This window comes from Athene cunicularia (assembly GCF_003259725.1).
Source record: "Athene cunicularia isolate RWA chromosome 1 unlocalized genomic scaffold, athCun1 chr1_part2, whole genome shotgun sequence".
Lineage (NCBI taxonomy): Eukaryota > Metazoa > Chordata > Aves > Strigiformes > Strigidae > Athene > Athene cunicularia.
In genome coordinates this window covers 16,178,828-16,201,459 of record NW_020799092.1, presented here as the reverse complement: position 1 = coordinate 16,201,459, position 22,632 = coordinate 16,178,828, and the positions used below count along the sequence as shown (strand labels likewise).

At 38.7% G+C, this 22,632-nt stretch overlaps 1 protein-coding gene across 7 annotated transcripts in view; it reads left to right on the top strand.

The window, feature by feature from the left end:
• The window catches only part of DGKI (diacylglycerol kinase iota), a 178,614-nt gene that overhangs the window by 48,171 nt on the left and 107,811 nt on the right, over positions 1-22,632 (top strand). For 6 of the 7 annotated variants that reach the window (XM_026867972.1, XM_026867968.1, XM_026867970.1 and 3 more), the window contains 7 exons: positions 1,109-1,204; positions 4,469-4,543; positions 6,983-7,039; positions 8,689-8,754; positions 15,172-15,243; positions 15,777-15,893; positions 22,069-22,143. In XM_026867972.1, coding sequence (XP_026723773.1) covers positions 1,109-1,204; positions 4,469-4,543; positions 6,983-7,039; positions 8,689-8,754; positions 15,172-15,243; positions 15,777-15,893; positions 22,069-22,143 — 558 coding nt within the window. The remainder of the gene's footprint in view (positions 1-1,108; positions 1,205-4,468; positions 4,544-6,982; positions 7,040-8,688; positions 8,755-15,171; positions 15,244-15,776; positions 15,894-22,068; positions 22,144-22,632) is intronic. The other variant, XM_026867969.1, reaches the window with a different exon arrangement.

Below are 22,632 nucleotides of genomic sequence, written 5' to 3'. Positions count from 1 at the left end.
ACCGAAGGAATCCGCATGGCAAGCAAAGCTTTCCTCGTTTCATCACTTTGAAACTGTCAGTGGTATTTTAAATAAATTATTTTAACCAAGATGGCTATTTCAGAGCATCCTGCTGTCGGACGCCATCTGTTTGGTAAGCGTCATCATTTGTGACTTCTGCAGTGTGGGAACCAAATGTCAGAGACTGTCAAAGCGTTTTCCATCATGCTCTAATTCTGGCTGAACAGAAATCCTGTTTATTCACTTTGCTTAAGTAGTGTACAGTAGATTTCTTAGGCTTTTTAGTCAAGCCAAGATTGCAGTCAAGTAAAAACTGTGGTTTTCTACAACCAAATTTCCTCAGAACAAGAATTTTTACAAATTAAGGTATGGATTTGGTCAAATGAGGCTGTCAAACAAAAATCAGATGTTACTCTGTTAATCACTACTGATTTGCACTGTTCTAGGCAGATTTTTTTGAGAGTGTTCAGTTAAATGTATCGTTCTTCTAGGTATAAAATTAAAGTCTGGTCTCTCCTGGCCATTTAATGTTTTGTTGGTGTTTTCAGGAACATACAGTGTTGATCCAGCCATTTCAAAGAAAGCATTTTTCCATGTCTAAAGTATCCTGTCATTCTAAAGCGGTTGTCAGCATGTTATTTTGCACTTCTGGGCTGCGTTCTCAAATCTTGGGCTTCTCCAATTGAAAGCTCAGTAGTCATGTTTCTGTTTAATCTCTCTTGATTTTCTTTGAAATTCTGTGTACATTACATGCTTATGAAATCTAGAGTCTCAGTCAAACTATGCAGCATGTGGGAAGAATATGGGTGAAGTTTCACTGAACTGTACACTAAAATACTTTGGTTCTGATGGGTGACACATCATTCACTGTATCATCAGTATCCTTTAAGCAGGGGTGGTCAGCCAGGGTAATATTGTTATGTCTTTGTGTCTTAGAAAAACAACAACGTGTGAGTGTGAGTATGTTTTAGTTTTTTCCTAAATTTGTGGTGAAAAATTAGAGATATTTTTTTTTTTTTTTTTTTTTTTTTTTTTTTTTTTTTTCTTTCTCCTCTATACTCATGTGGCTGAATTTTGCAAACCAGATTAACAATCATCTTTTTTTCAGGAAAATGCTGTGAATGGAGAGCATCTGTGGCTGGAGACAAATGTTTCTGGGGACCTCTGCTACCTGGGGGAGGAAAGCTGCCAAGTCAAATTCTCAGTGAGTTATTTTCAGATTTACTTCTCTTTCTGAGGTAACAAGCCTGACTTCAGGTTTGCTGTTACTGCTTAGATGCTTGGGAGTTGTTTGCTGTTGTTAATGCTTGTGTTTCAGAAGGAATGCACAAGGGGCAAAATGCTTCAGGTTAAAGACTTTATTGCTTGGGGGAAAAAAAGCCCCAAAAAATTTTGACTGACCCAGGTTATTTACACAAGGAGAATGGATGTAATGAGTCACTTTATTAACATGGTAAGGGGAAAAAAGGTTAGAATATTGAGATATTTCAGAAATGTTCAAAGAAAGCCTCTTTTATTTATGTACACAAATATATCTCTTGAGAGGAGGATCTGATCAAATTTTTGTGATTTTAATCACTGCAGTGATTTGAACTGAACTTTCAAAGCTCTTAAATGCACCCGCCAGCAATGAGTGCACTCATATTTTAGTGTTTGCCTTCTCTTATTTGAGAATATTCAAGGTTTGCCTTACTTCTATTGAAGCTTTTCTGCTGAGTATGGAAGTTTCTTTGAATTGATCTCTAACCCATATTTGTCTCTTCTTTGACTGGGGAGTCACTCTTATACTTCCAGTCTGGTTCAGCAACTCCTTCACCTAGTATTTCAGTTCAACTGCTTCAGCAGGAGAGAAGAAAAAAATCCCTCTTATATTGGTATTTAGGAAACCTGAGTGTGGGGATCCTGTGTTCAAGCTCTTGCTTTGAATCAGTGCTCAAGGGAGCATCCTGGCCCTTGGGCTACAAAATGTAAGGGGAGTCCCTCTTCTCAGGGGTGTTTTTTGGATACTGCCTGTAACTCTTCGATACCATCTTTTTGCGTTTATTTGAAAAAAAACCCCTTCAGATTATTTGATCCAAAGCATTTTTGGGAGATTTTGATCAAAATTATTAGTGCTTTCTATAGCTCCAATTTAACATCCATCTCCCATAACTTCTCAAGCAAATTAGTTACTTTATGGTGTATAATGTCATGGCCAAGCCTGGGAAGTCTGTGCCTGCTTACAAAGAGCACTGAGGCAAAGTCCCAACAGTAACAGGCTGATGATTGTGGGATAATGTTCAAGGAAAGTGTCATTGTGTGTTTGCCCTCCACTTGGAGAATGCTGGAGACAGGATTTGTTTGGCTGAGTGGACCTTTGGTCTTAACTGTTATGACTGTTCTTAATAGAAATTTGCCTTTCTAAAAGTGAGTAAATACTTCCTCTTGATTTAGTTCATTGAAAATAGCATGGAAATTTAGTAATATGCTGCATATGATCTGCAAGGCTGTGTCTTAGCTTTAGAGGTGTATGTCTGAGTTGGATTGTTTGCAGTAGCTGGTGAATTAGACACACTGACTTAAACTTTTGTCTGGGAACATTGGGAGGGATCTTAACATGGCAACAAGCTTTTCCAACCAATAGGCCTGGAGATGCAGAGTCCTGTTTAGGAAGCAGCAGAGTTTAAAGTTGCTGAGTTCTTATTTGCCTGGCCTTTGCTTGATGTGACTGAGATTCTTTCCACTTTTAGGTACTAGTGTATTGGTTCCCTTTGGGGAAAGCAATGTTTATAACATATTACAGCATATGGGACTTTTGCTACTTTAAGAACCTAGAGATGGAAATGGAAATCCAGATAACTTTAGTTGTGGTTGGTTTAACCTGATCTGTCAAAAGGCCAATGCTTTTCCAGTTTGAAGCTTTTGAAGACACTGCATGTTTCTATGCCTGTCCTGGTCTTCCTTTGTCTTAACTCTTTTACATGTAGACTATTTAAGATCAAATGTTTTCAATGGAGAAGTTGTGAGAAATAATTGATCTGTAGATGCACAGACTTTGCATAAAATATTAGCCTATACAGAACATTCACTCATGATGTCTGGAATATGGACTTCACATTTCATGATAAATTAAACACGTTTTGAAGTAACGGAGAAGATTGTGAGAGGCTAGTAAAAATTCAGACTATAAATGGTTGTAACTACTTGCAATACCACCAGCATTCAAAAATAATGAGGACAATTTAAAAGACAAGATAGTAAAATAAATAAATAAATAAATAAATATTTCTGCTTGTAGGGCGTTACCTCTGTTTGTTTTTTGCAGTTTTTCATCTTGGCTATCAATTCCTTTATGTTGTCTCATTCTCCTTGGTAAATGGAGATTTAAAACATACTTAATGTTTACAAGTCACAAAGCACATGAAAACTTAGTCTGCTCTACAACGTCATGATTCTTCAGGTAAAACATTAGAACATCACTCAACATACATGTTCACACATACAGTTACCGTGTTTCTTGTTAATTGAGACTCATAATTATGAGACTCACTGCAATAAAAATTATTCTGTGTAAGCCAAAGCTGTGTTCCTTGTTTCTTCTTGAATTTACAATATACTGAAAAATCTAAAGAAATAATTTTAGAGATTTAAATGAACATGAATGAATTGAATGTAAAAATCTGAAACAAATCAATCTCAACTTACTATGTGTTTATAAATTTTCTGTCCCTTAAGCACAATTCTCTAAGTTACTACTTCTATGAAAATTAGTTCCAACCTTTTTATTAAATTATGTGCTAGAAAAAAAAAAAAAGGTAAATATTCTCTCTCTTCTGGTTGCATTCTCTTGCCTTTGATATGCTTTGGCCCAGGGGATTCAATTGAGTTATTTTAAAAGCCCTACTGAAATTAATAAAACTAACCAGCATAATTAGGTTGAGAATTTTCTCCCTGTTGTAACATTTCATAAGCATTTAACAACATTCTGTGAGAAGGTTATCACTCTCTGCTAAATGACCCAAGTACCCAAGTATTTTTCTGAAAGGCAATGGCTATACCTATCAAATTAAACATTATACGATAAGCATGAAATAACATACTCTTCCGAACTGGTCTGAATTCTCGGATTTGTATGTATGGTTTTTCTCCTCTTTTCACTGGCTCTGCTCATCGTTTTTGTAGGCTGCTGCCTTTTAGAGTGATGATCTGTCCTGTTAACGGCCTTGTCGGCTACCTAAAGGGAGCCTTTTCCTTCTAGTTCTCAAGCTGGAGTACTGTGGCTCTGTCATTTTCACAAAGTCCCATTCTTAACTGGGAGAGCTTCAGACCTTTTTTCAATATATGGAACAGTTGAGAGCACCAAGAAAAGAAAAAATATGTTGCATAAGGAGCGAAAGATCTCCTGTTTCACAGCTGACTTTTTTTTTTTTTTTTTCCTCCTGGAAATAGCGCACCTCCATGCACACACGTTTCCCTTTTCCTCTTGCAGAAATCTGCTCTGCGGAGGAAGTGTGCTGCCTGCAAGATTGTGGTCCACAATGCGTGCATGGAGCAGTTAGAGAAGGTAAGACATTGCCATCTTCTGGAGCCTGACGTGGACAGCACTCATTTAATTCTTTTACTGAGGTTTCAGTCCAGAAAACACCATATGCCAAATTCGGTTTTCACAGTTGTTTTAACAGTATATTTGTTTAAGAAGTTGACTAAAAATTCCATCTTATTTTAAAAAATAATTTCTTCAAACCCTGTGAGCCATTAAAAAAATCCCCAACAACAACAAAAACCCATGTAACACTTTCACATCTTTTATGTTAATCATGTAGTACTTTTACATCTTTTATGTTTAAGAAATAATTTCCCTCTACTTCTAGATTGAAAGTTAAAGCTAGAAGATGCAGTGTTCTGTCATGTACAAAATTGGCCTTTCAAAATTCCTTAACTAAACCCAGGATAATTAATCTTTTGACAGCTATATTTATTAGATGCAATGCAACATAGATGCTACTATGAACATTTTTTTACTGTATTTACTAGACTATAGTGTTTTCTTCTCAAAACTTCAGTAATTAAGCTTTTGTTTTTACAATGGAAACCATTAAAGTTTTCCTTTATAGAACCTTTATTTCTGTGATCATCTATCCTGCTTATCAGTTCCTTCAAGGAGCCTATAGAATATCTATCACTGTCTTCAGTCTTCCCATAAGTGATTTGTTTTTATTATGCCCAACTGATAATGTGTTAAATACCAGCCCCCCCCCTTTCATTCTTGGTGGATATGTGTAAAGAAATATGAGTGAGAATTTTCTCTATTGATTTCATTAGAGCTTCATTTTCACTCCTATATGTTTTGCAATGTTGTGCTTCATAAAAGAAGTTGATGCATAACAAATTTATAGCAGCAACCCTTTGGAAAGAGTTTTTTCCTTTCCAAGTATTTGGACTTGTGTTGACAAATGTCACAGTGATTGCCATAATACCAAGTTGGAGAGATACCATTTCCACCCCCGATGCTTTTACCCGCAGTCAAATTAGCATTAGCACATGCTTTCAGCACAAAATGCTACCAGTGAATTTTTCATGACTGACTTCATCATCGGTAGTGCTGACTCTCCATAGCCCAGTGAGCTGGTGGCATTGCCAGCTGGAGAAAATGAGCACTTAGATAAAACCCCTTGTGTTGAGCTTGTTTAGGCCATTTTGGAGATCATGAAATTTACCTCTTGGCAGAGGGTTGTTATAAAGTCTACATCCCTCTCAAACCCTGTGGAATTTAAAACTGGTACATAAGTCTTCTGCTTGGACCTCTCTGCAAATAGGTAAATTGTAAGTAACATTAATATATGCTGGGGGTATTTTTAGTCTGCCCCGACTCAGCAGAGAAATGACAAGATGGAATTCCAGGTGAAAGGCAATGGAAGAAGACTAATACTGCTATGTCTTTTGTTTCTTCTTAAGTAATAAGTATTTTGTTTACTACTTCCCCCCCACCCCGAGCTATTATTTTGAAGATTATTATTAAATGAGGGAAGAACTTATTTATATAGGAAGGGAGAGAGTTGTATTTAAATTTGGGTAAACTCTATCATTCTACCTTCATAACAAAAGCATAGCTATACAGTATCTTTAAGTGTTTTATTCTTTGAAGGGTAGTCAAGCTTGAACCTATTTCATTAAGTGCATTCTTACCTCACATAGCCTTTGGCCTTTTCTCACGCATCTCTATTCTTCAGTATATAGTTTTTCCCTCTACATTTCCCCTCCTCTTATTTCTATTGATTTTCCTTTCTCAAAATATTTTGTGTTTTTCTTTTTTTTCTTTTTTTTTTTTCCTTATATAATTCCATGTTGTTTGTTAAATGCTTTTTTCCTTCGCCTTCCTAAAAATGTTTTCTTTTCATGGAAGGTCCTGTTGTCCTATTTCTTTCTTTCCTCTGCCATCTGAAGGAGGCAACAGCACTGTATGAGGCAGTACAGTGCTCCTCAAATGGTTTGTGGTTGAGGAGGTGGGTAAAAGCAGCCTGAGCTAAGCAGGAGGTAGAAATTTAGGGTAATTCGCACAGTTTGTATGAATGAAGATTTCTCTACAGATTTTGTTTATGAAGACATAAAGCTGGGATGTGCAAAAAGGTCTTTCAGGGTTAGATTTCCAGTTTCTATTAACTTTTGAGACCTCATCTTAAGTCTACTTTGCTTGCAAATGATCTTCAGAAAAAAATAGATGAAGCAATTTCCTTCTAGACGTGGGGGAAACAGTTTAAATAGTTGAACTGAGCAGGCAGCAGTAGCACAGGTGAAGATGAGGGCTGTGTAGTGATCTAGCAAGGTGAATTATAATGGCATATGGAAAGAGATTTTCTGTCATCTACATAAGTTACTTTGTTCAGCTAGTGAAGCTAATTTTTAACAGATAATAAGTATTTTGGAAGTCTGTCCTAGGTCAACAGATTAGAATGAATTCCCTCTCACCTCACTTTCAGCTCTAACAGTTTTATTTTAATACCAGATTAATTTTCGCTGCAAACCGACTTTCCGAGAGGGAGGCTCCAGATCTCCAAGAGAAGTAAGTAATGGACAAATGACGATTGCTTTTCATTTGATTTGTGTGCTGATCCACCTGGTGTGGAGCTGCAGCAGTGCTATTAAGTTCAGAGGAGTCTTAAGAGTATTGGTTCTCAGAGGGACATGTTCTTCTCCCCAGAATAAATGTAAAATTAATTCTGGCTGAAGTACACCATTACTTACACTGACAGAAACCATTTCATCTTTGTTGTCTCTTTTTCTATTCCTTCAACTATTCTGTATTTTTTTCTTTTTTTTAGTAGCAATTTTTCTTTTCCTCCTGAGCTTTGAACTAGTATTTTTTACTTTTTCTTTATTTCCCTCTCCTTCCAACTGCCTCTCCATTTTTTTTTAGGATTATGGTTTTTTTTTTTTTTTTTTAAATCATATGTTCAAAAACCTTATGATTTGCCTCCAGCTACTGTATAAATTCAGCTTCTTTGAAGGTGCTGAGTATTTATTATTATTGTTGTTGTTGTTGTTATTATTATTATTGATAGATTAATATAGCTGTCTTACATAGAATGTTTTGTGTTGGAAGAGACCTTAAAGATCGTCTAGTTCCAGTCCCACTGCCCCAGATAGGGACACCTTCCACTGGTCACGGTTGCTCAAAGCCCCATCCAACCCAGCCTTGAACCCTTCCAGGGAGGGGGCAGCTTCTCTGGACAACCTATTCCAGTGTCTCACCACCCTCACAGGAAAGAATTTCTTCCCTAGATGTAATCTGAATCTACCCTCTTTCAGTTTAAAACTGTTACTCCTCCTTCTGTCACTGCACTCCCTGGTAAAGAGTCCCTCTCCATCTTTCCTGTAGCCCCCTTTAAGTACTGTAAGACCACCCTAAGGTCTCCCAGGAACCTTCTCTTCTCCCGGCTGAACAACCCCAACTCTCTTAGCCTTTTCTCATAAGGAAGGTGCCCCTGATCATCTTTGTTGGCCTTTGTTGACCTGCTTAAACAGATAGAAGCCAGTGTTTCAAAAACATCTCTTAACTTTTATAGTTGATTTGGTGACTGGCTTGCTCTTAGCAGAGGTAACTCAATTCCTGACACATCAGTGGCTCAATGTTCACTGATGTAACAACATGGTGCAGGCAGACCCCTCTAACCCTGTTGCCTGCACGGTAGCAGTCCTGCTCACCCTCCCACCTCTTGCTCACCTCTTGCTGCCATCCAGGATGTAAGGAGACCAAACAGGGAGAAAAAAATGCTTCAATGACTGCTGCTTCCTCCCCTCCTTCTCTTCTGCATTGACTTGTGATTTTTTGCATTATAAGGCTGTATTTCCAAGCAGAATAGAGCAGGACCCTACTTTGTGACTGATCACAGCAATGTTTGGGACCGTCTGTGCCCTGTATTTGGGTGATGATTTTTTCTGCATCATGTAATGAACTCTTTTTTTGTAGAAGAGTACTGAGAGAGTAGTCCTTGTCGCATTTCATCATGGATAAAGAACCCTTATTCCTCCTCCACTTTTGGTGGTGTCTGGGGTTTCCTGCAGGGACTGATGCATTTTGCTCCAGAAATGATTGCATTGGCTGAAGGGACCTTTCATTTGGTGTCTGTAAACCAATTTCACACAGATGGTACCGCTGAGTGCAAGCTGGCATTACCTTCTATAACATATTTCTTTGTCCTCCTTTTGCAGAACTTTGTCCGACATCACTGGGTGCACAGGCGGAGGCAGGAGGGGAAATGTAAGCAGTGTGGAAAGGTAAGATTTCCAGTGCACCACAAGTACAGCACTGGGCTCTTATGAATTCAGGGTAGCCAGGAGGTCCTTCTGGTCACTGAAATTTTCCTATTCTAAACACTTGGGCTCTCTTAAGGGCTGAGGACAAGCCTGATATGTTGAGTGGTAGCAGCTCTGATATCCATGTGGGAAGAGAAAGGCAGATGTACATGCAGGAATGAGCACATCACGTGTCCTGGGACATTGTGCTGCACTGACTGCTGAAAATGAGGAGGAGGAAGGCTGTGGCTCCTTGAGCTTCTTTCTTCGTTAAGCTAAACCTGTGCCAATATGGCATTCTTCTAGTGCTGTCTTCTGTGCCAAAATTGTGATGGCCTATTTTTTCAGGCTTCTGTTGCTTGCTTTCTACCCTGGCAGACTCTAAGATTTGTGAGTCTGTTTCACATTTCCACTGCTGCATAGATTGCAAAAGTTTATTTCCGAAAAGCTATAAAAACAGGTAAGAAGGACCTTTAGCTACTGAAGACCTTTCTTCTGAAATGTTATGATCCCCTGAAATCTGTTGAGAGATATTTAAAAATTAAATTAACACAGGGGTTTAATTTCCTATCTCTAGTACTATATTATACTTTTGCTTCCCTCAGCATCAACTCTTAAGAAAGACTGTGCCTTGTCTCCATGGCACAGCACTTAAGTCAGAGGAAAATCAGATTTGTATCTGGATACTGATGTAGATCACCGGCTACCAGCTCAACAAGGCATGCAATAAAAATGTGATGCCCTTTTATAGCAGGTAGCACGGGAACAGTGCAGCAAGGCAGTTTGCATAGAGCATTCTTACAGTATGACTTCACAATGATATTGCCTTCCTTCTCTACCATTTTGGCATCTACCATGCCTGGATCCTCCCCTCGAGTCGTTAGGAGTTGATTTTGAAACGGGATTACTTACTGCCTATCAAATCAAAACCTGTGCTGGGTACATTCATGTCAGCAACATGACCAGTCCATCCTAAAATTCCTATCAGCCCAGACTGATATGAAGAAGTTCAGAGGAAATCAGTTTTCCCCCTAAATAAGAAATATTCAGTTAAGACTAGCATGGGTGTATTGTAGTAGAGTTGTTTGCCAAGGAATGGAAAGGATTAGGGGAAAATAATAACAAGCAAATTAATTCCATTGTGTTTATTGGCCAAGCAGTCCCCTATTACAGCAAAAATACTTGTCTGTCTCATGCTCTGCTGTTACATGTCACATACCTCCAAGTGAAAGCCATCTTTTTTCTTGCATGACCAGAGAATATAAAGAGAACCACCATTGAAATGGAATGGCAGTAAATTTAAAGCAATTTAAAAAAAAAGTATTATTCATGCAATACCTAGTGATTCCGGTAGATCTCATTGTTGTGTAATATTGATCCTATCCCATGGCTAGAACTGGATGGTTAAGTAATTTGATGATAATTGATAACAGTTTGAGTAAATAAAATATTTAGGATATGCCCATCTCATGCTTCATGTCATAAGCTAGTGGAAAGGAATTAAAACTCCCAATATCCTTACGTGGATTTGTGGCTTTATATTTTGTGTGCCTTGTGTGCCACAGCTGACGCTTCCAGAGAGGTGAAGCCCAGAGGTGCCTATGTCAGTGTTCTGCTTTAGATCAGAAGGGCAGCTTGGAAGGAGCTTTCCTGACTGTCACAACTTGCAGGGTTCATGCATGGGACAGTGCGGTGATTTAGGCCCTGTTGGGATCTGAGACCACGCCGCTGTTGTCCCTCCCCACCCTCGAACCGGACGGGGCAGGGAGTGAGATACAAACCCCAGGGCGGAGATAAGGAAAAATTGAATACAACAGTGTAACAAATAATAAACCGAACAACAGCAATAGCAATAACAAAAAGCAGTAATAACAGTAAACAGGACAAAAGATATATAGAGAGATCCCAACAAGATAGAGCAGCCCCATCGCGGGTACTCTCCGGGACAAAAGCCACACACACAATGGGACCTGACATCAGCATGATATCAAATAACCCAGCTGGAGCTCCCTCCCCACTGCTGGGGAAACTTAACCCTATCCTAGCTGAACCAGGACAGACAGTCTTGCAGCAAATTAACTGAATTCCTTTTAGATTAAACTTAATTGAAAAATAATTCTGCAGCTACTAATGGCCATTCAGTCTGCAGGACCGGACTGCAACTAGTCCAGAGTAAAATTCTTGGAAAACCCTTGTGTGCAGTGTCCTCAGTACCAACAGAGCCTGTGCTCCCACTGTTACAAGTTTCTTAGTAGCACAAATACAGCTTATACAGTCTCATCCAGGCTTCAGTTTTCTTCCTTCCAGGGGTGATTTCACCCATCTACTGCAAAAGTATTATATGCAGAAATCGGTGCCAGTGAAGGGGGCCTGGAAAGTCTTGTTCAGAATCTTACTGAGTGCAGTGGACCCAACCAATCTATTTCTGTCTATTTACTGTCATGATTCTCTTTTTTTATCTTATTTTTTTGCTGGGGACTCTAAGAGAAGGATGGCCGTATCTCTTAAGACAAAGTACCATTGAGCCCAGTATTCAACAGTGACTTATTATGGAAAAGTATAAGATAGGGCAGGTGTTTAGTGATGCATCCCCCAAACAGTCTCCTGGCCTCTAAGAATTTTTGTCTCGTGAATTTCCAGGAATGGTGCCTTTGTATTTAACAGCCCATGATAACTTTCTTTCCTGTCATCTTGTGTAGTTGATCCTTGAGTTCCTGTAAAGTTGTAGCATTTATAACATCCTTTAGCAAGTAATTCCCAAATTTAACTACATGCTGTGAGAACTACAATTTGGTTGTTTCAGACCTGTCACTGTTTTTTTTTTCTAATGCTCTGTAGCTCTTGTGTTGGAAGGGATGGTAACTAAACGCTTCCAAACTACATACTCTACACCATTCGTGATGTTTAAGAACTCATTTCTTTTTCTTGCAGGTGGGGGAAAAAAAAGTAGTTTTGTAACTTTTAGCTCTTATTAGCTGTTTGTTACCTGGGATCATCAGAGAAATAGGATTTTTTTTGGCTTTGTGTAATACAACATTAGAATGTTAAGACTGTGTGGTCTGGCATCCAGTTCACGACTGTGCAGTAATAGGAGCTTAAGGATGAATATGAAGTGATCTGTTTTTCGTATAGTTCCAGTTACCAATGGCTTAGGGATTTTTTGAGGCTGAGAATGCACCTTGGGCCATCATGCTAAACAGACATTTTATTTCTTTTTACTTTCTGAGGTGTCCAAAGCAGTGTGTCTGCTATACACACAGTGTGCAGCTGTGGTGTTTATCTCTTTCAGTTACTGGTCCCTTTAAAGGCCTGTGGATTGATGCAGAGCTGTATGTTTTCTCTGCATATAATGGTAGGATTGAAATTTCTAGTACCTGAAAGGCAGTTCTAGTTCTTTGTTATTTTAGCAGAGATCACCATCCAAATGCCTTTGTTGTTGTCTGTATTTAAGCTGTAATAATACCTGGCTTTCCTACAGTAATGTGTTTGAAATATCTTTGAGAGCATTAAAAAGGGAATACATGCAAAGAAAGATTATTAGTAGCCCTAACATTGATGTGAAAACACTCTTTAATGATAAACACACTTGAGAATATAATCAAAACATATTAAAGCTAATAATTGCTACATGCTCTGTTTGTGTGTGTGTGTGTGTGTGTGTGTGTGTCTCTATTATAATGTGGACTTTGATCCAGATTACTTAGACAGATTGTAATCACCAATACAGGCTGGGGATTCAGGTGCTTTTTGCCTCCAAATATATTTCCTCTGGTATGCAAAACTGTTTATTTCTTCAGGAGCAGCTCACACCATGAGATTTCATGTGTTGTACAGGAATTGGGTGCCAGTGAACCAGGGCTGATCAGGTACTGTTAGGCTGATATTCTCACAAAGGTGAAATTAATTTTCTATCACAAAATTTCTAAATTTGTGCAGAAGACCATCTTGCGTGACCCAGGAACAAGATAGCTGAAATTTAATTTTCCTTCTCACTGAGAAAAGACAGAAGAGATGATTTCTGTTGGAATATGGGGGTCTCCAGTGTTTCAATCCGATAGTCCCCATCAAATCTCACTGTGACCTGCAGTGTATCACTTTATCAGTTCCTCTATTTGTAATGTTAGCTTTCAAATAATTCCTATCTTACCTCAAACATGTATCCTTAGGAGGAATTAGCTCACATTTGTAGAGCAATTTGGGGAAGAAAAGTGGTGGTTTATTGCTACTTAACATTAATATGTTTTTATTGTTGTATCATTTTCTCTAATGACTCCCTAAAAGCTAAATGGCTTACTAAATAAATGAAAAACGGTCCATCCAGAACCAGACAAGCTGCTCAGTCCATATGTTTAAAATACGCAACTGATGGGCTGTGGAGTTAATGTACTGAATTTTAGATTTTATTAGTTGAGGTTTTGGGAGAGAGGAATTTCTCCCATGATTGTTACAAAGCAGAACAAAACAAAACATTCCAGGCCCATGAGGGGCTGAAATAATTTTTTAAATACACTTTGCAACACGAAAGAGTGAGATTTGTGAGAAACATCAAGAAGCACTACTAAAGCGAATGAGAATAGAAGGTTTTTTTCCAGTGTCAGACCTCTGTTCCAGCACTTGTATCATATGTGCTGTCACTGTGTTCTTGTGCCCCCACTGAATGGCAGACTAGACCTGCCCAGCAAGAAGCAGCTAGCCAGCTTGTCTTTGTGAAGCCATTTGTCCATGCTCTATTACGAAATCTGAATATGCCAAATCACCATCATTATGAATAACCTACTCTGAATTTCTCTGAATGTGAACCCTGAGGTATTAGGGAAAGGATTTTAAAAAAAATAATAATCTAGGCAGAGATGTCACAAGACTCTTTAGGAGTAGGCTTTGGTGGTATAGTCCATCTGGCAAGCTGGCTTGAATACGTGTTGAGGACACCTGAAGAAGCAACTGCAGTGTGCACTTCTGCATGGCAGACAGACAGGTAGAGCCTTCTCTTCAGGGTATCAGTAGGGTTGTCCTCAACTACCAGGTATGGACAGGCTGTAGCTCAGTCCCTCACTTAACAAGACCACTGCATCTCTGGATGGGCTCTTGGTTGTTTGTTTAATTCTCCTTCTTGGTGTGCTTGACATGGTCATTGCACTGAGCACTAATAGGCTCATTTTTCCTGTGGGTGTCCATCTTCCTGTTCCTTTCAACAGCAGTTAGGGTAAAAAGTACCTTGATTATAGAAACAGTGAGGTGTAGTGTCCTGTTGGATGTTACTAAATCAGATTATAACTCTTTGCACTGGGTCTTGGGCATTGCCCAGCATGTAGGAGATGTAGGTAAAACTCAGTTTGCTGAAAATAAAACTGGCTCACAAATTCATGACTTGATAGAGAAACCGAATGAGAAGATTCTGGGCTGTAACGGGCCACTCAGTGTATTAGGGAGAGACTTGACAGAAGCTAATGAATAAAGGATCCGGATGACTGCAAATCTCAAATCTAAGCAATGAAGGTGACTATGACAAACTTTTCAGTGAAGTTCTGGATTTTCCATCTCTGCAGCCATCAACCCACATCAATTCTTTCTCTAGTGAAAATAAGCTTTAACTGAACACAAATTTTTAGCCTGTAACTTTAACTTACCCTTTATTGACTGTGTTATATGCCAGAAGGGTGTATATGACCTAATGGGCTTTTTCAGCCTTGGAATTCAGAGCAAAGTGATATACCTGCTGAAATTGCATTTTTACAAAATTAAAGTCTTCTGTGAGAGAGTAAAATCTCATATTTCGTGCTAATGGTGGGCACTTTTTAAAACTACAAAGAAATATTTTCTTTTTTCTATCTGATCTGAATCAGGCCATCTTGTTTTTTTGAAACTTACTAAAAAGATTTTGGTCTGAGTTGGCTCAACAAAACAATAAACTTAATTTCCCTATCAGAACTTTTCCACACAGACATTGTAGTTGATTCAACTCTGTATTAAAAAAAACCAACCAAAAACAACTAAAATTCATGTTTATATTTAGAGCAAACAAGACTGCAATGAGGGAATGTTTTGTTTAACAGAAAACCTGAATGTTAGATCTGTAGAAATCCATTAAAATAGGCATTTCTTCTTTATTTCTTCTTTGGTTGTTTCTAACTGCAAAATCTAAGAAAAAGCATAAAATTTTGGAGAAGTGTTTTTAGAAATGTGTGTGAGAATTCCCCAGTTGAAGAACCTTCTCTGTTAATCCTGTCATTATTTTATCTTCCAAAAATCTGTTTGGTGTTTAAGAGCTTTGAGGCTGAACCAATGTATCTGACTTCAGTGAACTGATTTAGCCTAGCACAGTCACCTGGCAAGAGTTAAGGGTGTAAATTTGCTTGTAGCCAGGAGGAATTTAATGGTGTTTTTTCCTGCTTGTTCTAGGGCTTTCAGCAAAAATTCTCCTTCCATAGCAAAGAGATTGTGGCCATCAGTTGTTCCTGGTGCAAGCTGGCGGTAAGTGAACAATACTCAGGGAGACTGGTGGCAGCTTCATTGAGTGGCCATACTGAAAGCAATTTCGTGTTTCCTGGCTCGTAGGGTTCACTCTCTGTGAATCCCCCCTCTTTTGCCATTTCTGTTAATTTTGCTTAATGACACTATAACTGACTGACATGAGTCCTCTAGGAGAAGAGGAGATTCTTGCTGCACAACGTAGTCACTGGCTACCTCCCATCGCTGCCAGCTCAGCCAAAGGGCTCTTAATACACACAGCTGCATCAGACTAGGTTGTGGTCTTCAGTTTGCGATCTGTGTTTAAGTAGGAGTGATTGGGCTTTTTTGGTTTTGGGTTGTTGTTTCGGTAAGAAGGCGTGGCTAGACAGGATGATCTTTAGTTATATGTTCCTAAAACTCCATGATTTGAAGAACTTGAAGATGGTGGAGTTGGGAACATTGCTCCAGTTTTTGTACCATCGCCCTCTTGCTCCTCTCTATGCCTCCCCTTTGTCTGTCTTGATCTCCTTATTGACTCTTTTCTTCTCTTCCAGTTTCATAACAAAGTCACCTGTTTCATGCTACATCACATTGAGGAGCCATGTTCCCTGGGGGCTCACGCTGCTGTCATTGTGCCTCCCACCTGGATCATTAAGGTGAAGAAACCTCAGGTAACTGCATGCTGATGTCTGTTTCTGGAGCTGTATGGCTGCACAGGGCCAACCTGGCTTCGCCACTCGGTACTCCTTCACTAAGGCATGCTTGTTCAACCCTTTTCTATCCCTGAAACCCAGCATACATCCATGGTGATTATGAACCTGTATTCTCCCGCACCTCCATCCAGCCCTTTAGTAGATTTCCCTGTTTGGGATGATTAGCAGCAACCCTGACTTCTGTTCTGAGCAAATCCAGCTCAGATTTGTTCCTCTAACTGTGAGTTCAGTGAGCATACTGAAAGAAATCCCCTGTGTTGCAGGCAGTCAAGCATGTTTCATTAAATAGAGCTGAGCAAATACAGGGAAAAACTGTTCGCAAACATTCACTTGAAGAATTTGCTGTAGTTGGGCTGGCATCCTTCGGAATTTTCTGTCAATGGACATTTAAACAATCGCATCTTATTTACATCTGTGCTTGTTGAATGTCCGCAATAAGCCCATGTGCTCATTTAGTTGCAGGTAACAAACATTAGACTTCAGAGCTATTGTAATGGATGTGATACGTCTTGGAGAGGATAATTCACTGGTGAACACAATAGGGAGAAAAGGTATCCAAAAGAGAGCTGGCCAAAAATTAAAAGGGGATTCACATCATGCAAGAAATATTTTTTTCTTTAAAAGTCTGTTGTCACTCCAGGTTGAACAGACAAACAAACACTGAACATATCAGGGAGTCAGAAATGCTGGTAAAAGTTTTATTTCACAAGCACTGAAACAAGTTGGTTTGTTTTCTTCTGAAATGAATAGTCTCTGGGATATTTGAACTTCCCACTCATGTTTTCTTGTTTCCTCCATTGACAGGAATGCTGGTTTTATAGAGTAGTGATGTGTCTTTCTTAATGTTAGTGTGTCCATCCTTGGGAATTGACCCTGGGCTTTCTGGCTTTGTGTCCTGCTTGTCAACAAGAAGCTGAGAAGTTTAGACTGTGGGCAAGGTAGCAAGACAAAATTAGTCCCATAAAACTGGAAAAAAGTCTTAAGTTGTGATGCTGTTCAGTTTTTAGTTCCCTTCTAGGTATATGACTGTCAGATTTTTGCATGAATAGCATTTCTAATAAGCTGGATATTAAAGACAAGGTGGGAAGGGGAAATATATGTATAGCTTAATCAAAGTTGTCCAAGGAGACTGCTATTTCTCCTTTAGGTCCAGAGAGAGTAGGCAAGATCGCTAGCCACCTCCATTATGAAGAAATAAGGTTTCTTTGGCATTTGTATTTTCTCCCCACACTCTTCTTTCTCTGTTAGTTTTACTCCACCCTCCCCCAGAAGAATCTCTTTTCCTCTCTTTTTGAAGAATCTGAGTCCTTGACAGGTACTTAATCTCCTTGGCTAATTTTCAGCACCCATGTCATACTTGATAGATGTATCCATGTCTGACCTTACTAAAAGCAGCCTTTCTTCAATCTTTTTAACTTTTATTCTATTTAGTAAAAAAAGTAATCAACAGTTGTAATTTTATTTTGATTTGTCATTTGACCAAAGCAGGATACCTTCCTTATAATATTTTCAGAGAATTTTCTTTCTTGTCTGTTATTTTTTTCAGAAAAGTGCCAATAAAAAAAAAATCTGATCTAGTTAATTAGAATTCAAGGGAAAAATGCTTTTAAATAAAGATTTAAAATGTCGCTTTGTGTGCCTGAGTCATGAGTGGAGAGGAAGTACTTCAATGCAATATTCCCTCTCCATCACATCTTGAGTCCTTGAAATTCATGGTCAGTAGCATGAAAAAAACCCCCAAACCTATCTTGAGTAATTGAAGCATTAGCTAGATCAAAATGATATTTTGATCTAGCTAATCAGAAAGAAATATGGGCATATTTCCATGAAACTTCTTAACAGCACCCATTGCGCTATTAGTTCTGGGGAATGAATCCTTATTGCTGTAGAAAATACTAACGCATCTTTCAGATGTGTTTTCAGATTTTTGGCACAAGGCTTGTTATTTATTATTTTTTTAGGAACTATTTTCTCCTCTCCTGCTGTTTCTGGCCAGCTCTACTTCTGTGCATTATAACCCTCTTCACCCTATACGAACATTTGGTAAACACTATGAACTCTTCAGTGCATTCAATCCACAGAATACAAACACAATATTCACAAAATTTTGTAAATTCAGATAGTAAATAAATGTGTAACCAGCAGTCTGTTTTTCACATATTCCACAACCGGAATAAATTTGGCTAGAAGCCTTTTTGTTGTAAAATATTTCCTCAGCTCTAATTAACTACTTACATTGGTCACAGGCAACTCCTGAACTGAATTCCCTACTCATATGAAATTAATTTTACTGGTGCCTTCATCCTGTTTGGTTGTTTCTTTTAAGCAAATAAGATGGCTTTTTTGTAGCAAAATCTTGCCCTAACTTTTAATTTTTATTTTTATTGCTACAAAAAATGGTTTTCCATGCTTATTTTGTACAACGTGGGTCACCACCTATCAAATATTGGGCTTGAATAAAGAGCACACTCCCCCTCTGATTACCAGCAATGTTGTAGTGAAGCTTCATGGTGTAATTGGTTAAGGACAAATCTCTGTTGACAACCTACATTCTAAATGGGGAGCTTTTGCTTCTTGCAAGCAATTGATTGCAAGATGAGGAATATTCAGAATGGTTGAAATCGCTTTGGGATCGGTGGTAGCCCTATATGTAATGACCCATTTACATGAATGGAAAACTCCCAATACCTATCCATGTTATTCATGTGAGCCACTTCTGTAACTTCTTTATGGATTTCTAGTGCTTCCAGCACTGTGATACCAGCTCTGTTTCCTGGGGTTTAAATCAATTCCATCTCCTAGGTTGTGATGAAAGTAGGTCATCCCTGTTGACTGTTGGTGTTTTGTTATAGGTGAGGTTTGGTAGTCCAAATCGTGTTAGCTCTAGCAATGGACTTGATATATGCTTATGTTGTGAGAGGAAAGTAGATAATAAGGAGGATCTGGCTGATATACCTACTGATTCAGTCTGTCTTCTGTTTGGGAAGGCAAAGGCAATAACTGTAATATTCCAATTTTTTCTTTTCAAGGTGAGTAAACATGGTGTTTTCTTCTCCTTCTTTGAGGATCTTTTAAAAGTGTTAGTGAATATTTATATTTCTGGGTTTATTTCTTTATTTCCTCAATTGCTGAGTTCAGCTGGCTTGTCTGATAGTGGTTTTTGAACAACCGGAAGATGGTCAAGATTGACCTTCCCAGAGGCTGTTCATTATTTAAATCATTTGGAGTCCAGCATGCTAAAAGCCTTTGAAAATGAAGGCTGAAGTGAAAATGTTGAAAGGGTCCATTGGATTTGCTTTTGAGATTGTGGCCCTCATGCCACCTGACACCATACAAGGACTCCAATTCTTTTATTCATCTAGCTAAGCTCACTGAGAAATACTGACCATTCAATAATATGAAAAATTTATTTTTGAAGATGGTCAAACTGACATCCACAAAGGAGAGTTTTCTCTCTTGAGGCAAGTTAGGATTTACATATGGTGCCCATTTAAAGGTATGCTTTGTTATCAGGTACTTTGCTGAATAACATTATATATTTGTAAAATACTCATCACCTTGTTAGGTGGACAAGGGAATATGCATCCATTTCTTCACTTCAGTGTACAAGGATTGATGATTACTCTTGGCTGTTATTCTTCTGCATGTTTCTACATAACCTGTATATGGTTAAGGAGTTTTTTTGCCTTTCATCTGATGTGTACATGCGGTTGCAATCATTAAAGCAAAGCTGTAGGTTGTCATAACACTGCAGGTGAAAGCATATTTAAAAAAAAAGGTAAAATAACATAGTTTTGACATAGCATATTGTAGTGCCTTTTCTTGAGTGTGGAAACAAAAATTGTTATAATCGTGAATAGAGGCTTAGACTAAAACAGTTTCTCTAATATAGCTGTATGACTCTTCCACCCCACCCCCCATAGGCAAGGAAAGACATAAGTTATAATGGGATTTAATGACAACTACACTTAAACATTCTTTAAATTATTCTTTTAAAATTAATAAGGATTTTACTGAACTGTCTTTGCCCTTTCCAGAAGAACTTCACTGAGCTTGGGTCCACCCATGGTGGAGGTAGAATAACAAGTACAGTGTTTCTTCCAGAGATACAGTTAAGTACTTGCCTGGTATAATACCTAACTTGGGTTAAAGACTAATACTTGCCAGGTGAATTCACTGCACTTAACGAGCAGGATAAATATTTTAAATTTTACTCTTGGAGAGACTGAAGCACAGGGAGAAGGCTTGATATGCCCCTGACCTTTCAGTGAACTGCTGGCAAGACTGTGGATTGACTAGATCTCCTCTCTCTGTCCTGTGTTATGCCCTGCTCCAAGGAGAATCCTTCTTCAAAGAATGGCTGAGGAACTAGGCTAATGCCCCCATGAGAGTCAGCTTTGAGAGTAATGTCCTCTACCTTTCTATTGACGTAAAGTCTTTTGTCTATAGTCAATCTGAATACTGAGGTAGGGCGATGAAACACCATGCAGATGATATTGCTGATGCACTTCTGTAGTCAGTGCAGTCTTTGTGGTTTCTCATGCTTTCGAGATCACTTTGTATCAGTGATCAAAGTACAAACACTTTTTTAGGTGGTTTCTCAAAGTATGGTCTAAAAGGGCAAGTGTCCTGTAATTGCTCTACAGAGCTGTCTTGTCTTCAGTATTTTCAGTAAGCAACAAGGCATGACTATAACCTGGTCCACAAGGAATGTTGAGAGGTGACAAAAAGCTGGGAACCTTGTGGTCTGCATCAGGCTTCTCCTGGTCTGGGTGAAAAAGGATGGTGTCTTCAGGTATTTGAGCTAGATAGCTGTTACGTTTTCTTAACTTCTTAGATATATGGAAACATTAACTTCTGTGTCTCATGTGTTGTACTGAAGTCTTGAAATTCTGGCAGTGGTTGTTAGGTGTTAAGCAGAATCTAGTAGCTATGCTTGTTAACGTTGGTTAGCAAGCAGGATTACGGACAGATGTCACTGCTTATGGATTTGATGATCTCTGCTCATTGACTTTTTCCATTAGTGGTGCTCTTTTGAATAAGGTCAGGGCAGAAATGAACTTTTGGATGAGCTGAGTGGATCTTGCTTCCCCTCTTGAAGCCAGAAAATAATCAATAAACTTTCTTCTAATTCCTGTGTTACTTTATTTCCTGGAGATGGCTAGACTGGAAGATGAAATACTGCAAAAATATTTACAGTATTTCCTATAATACAAAATTTCAATCACATGGAAGGGATTAGGGTTTCCTGCGGGTATGACTTCAGTTACTGAATTAAAATAATTAAAAAATAAATAAAATTCCCCTTCTAGGACTGTTCTTACCACACTAGAACAATTTTTGGTTTAGTATCGCTGAGCAGGCTATTGCCAGTCTGGAGAATATCTCTGATGCAAGTTCTATTTTAGTAAGTTCTGCAAAAATACAAGAGGTTTTATATTTTTTTCTATGTAGTTAAATGATACTGTTATTTAAAAACAAAGTAAAAAAAACCCTCACAAACACCTCCCTCACACAAATACTTAAATTTTAGCAGTTCAGTTTGTTCCTTAGTAGATGAACACACAAGTTTCTTGATAGGCTGGAACTGAGTCCACAGTGCCAGCATCATTCGCCATGGTGGCCTACGTTATGTTGAGTCATAATGGTTGCCAGAGCTAAAACTTGTTGTTTTCTTTCCTAAAAAAAACATGAAAAATATCTCATTTATCATGTTTTTTATTACATCTTTATGCAGGTGGTCTCCATACCAGGAGACGAGCCTGATTGGGCAGGAGACTGGAGCCCCGAAGGGGAAATGGGCGTCTCCTACCCCTATTGGGAGGGTTGGCAGGTACAACATGTGGTGTTATGTGAGTCTATGGGAGCATCTGATCTTTTTCCCCCCTCACAGCGTGGGAAAGTTTCCAGTTCCAAAGCACCAGTCTGGTCTCCGTGTGTGGCTTTCTCCATAAACGGTGGTGTGGAAGTGTAAAGCATGCAGCGCATGTAATTTAAATCTCAAGCATGTGCCAGATACTCTTATCATTCTCCAAGTGGACATGCATGGAAGAGCTTCGTAAAGGGGCTCTGTCTGGGCCTGTCTTCTAAATTTTGTTTTGCTTTTCATGTATTCTTTTTTCTTTTGATGTAGAACTCATTAAAGACTTCAACACGGCGAAAGAAGAGAACGTCTTTTAAAAGAAAAGCCAGCAAAAGAGGCAATGAAGTAGGTATTAAAGTGCTTTGGAAATCAGGCTCCCTTTGTTTAAATGTCTAAATGCAGAATTTAAAGTTTAATTGTTTTACTACAGTGTTTAATATATTTTTTTCCACTGGAAAATTCCATGCTATTGAATTTGTTGTGAGGAGAGATCAGTTTTGATAAAACCCGTATGAGAAGTTTTATTTGCCGAGTTGTTTTTTTTCAAGAAACAACATACCAGACTCCAGAAGGACCAGCAGCCTAACAAAACAGCATTCCCTTGGGATGTAAGAGACTCAGCTCAGACCCTTGGTTTGCACTAGGCAGAGCAGGAGTGTGAAACTGGGGTTGTGAAATCCATGGTGAATGCACTGATGCAAGGGTCTGGTCCTGTTTGAGGGTGTCTCCCTCTGGAGATCTTGTATTAGAAATATTCTGTTTGTATGAACATTGACATTGGGCCACAAAGAGAGAGAGAGAAAACGGATTGAATGATCTGATGGTTTGATTTAC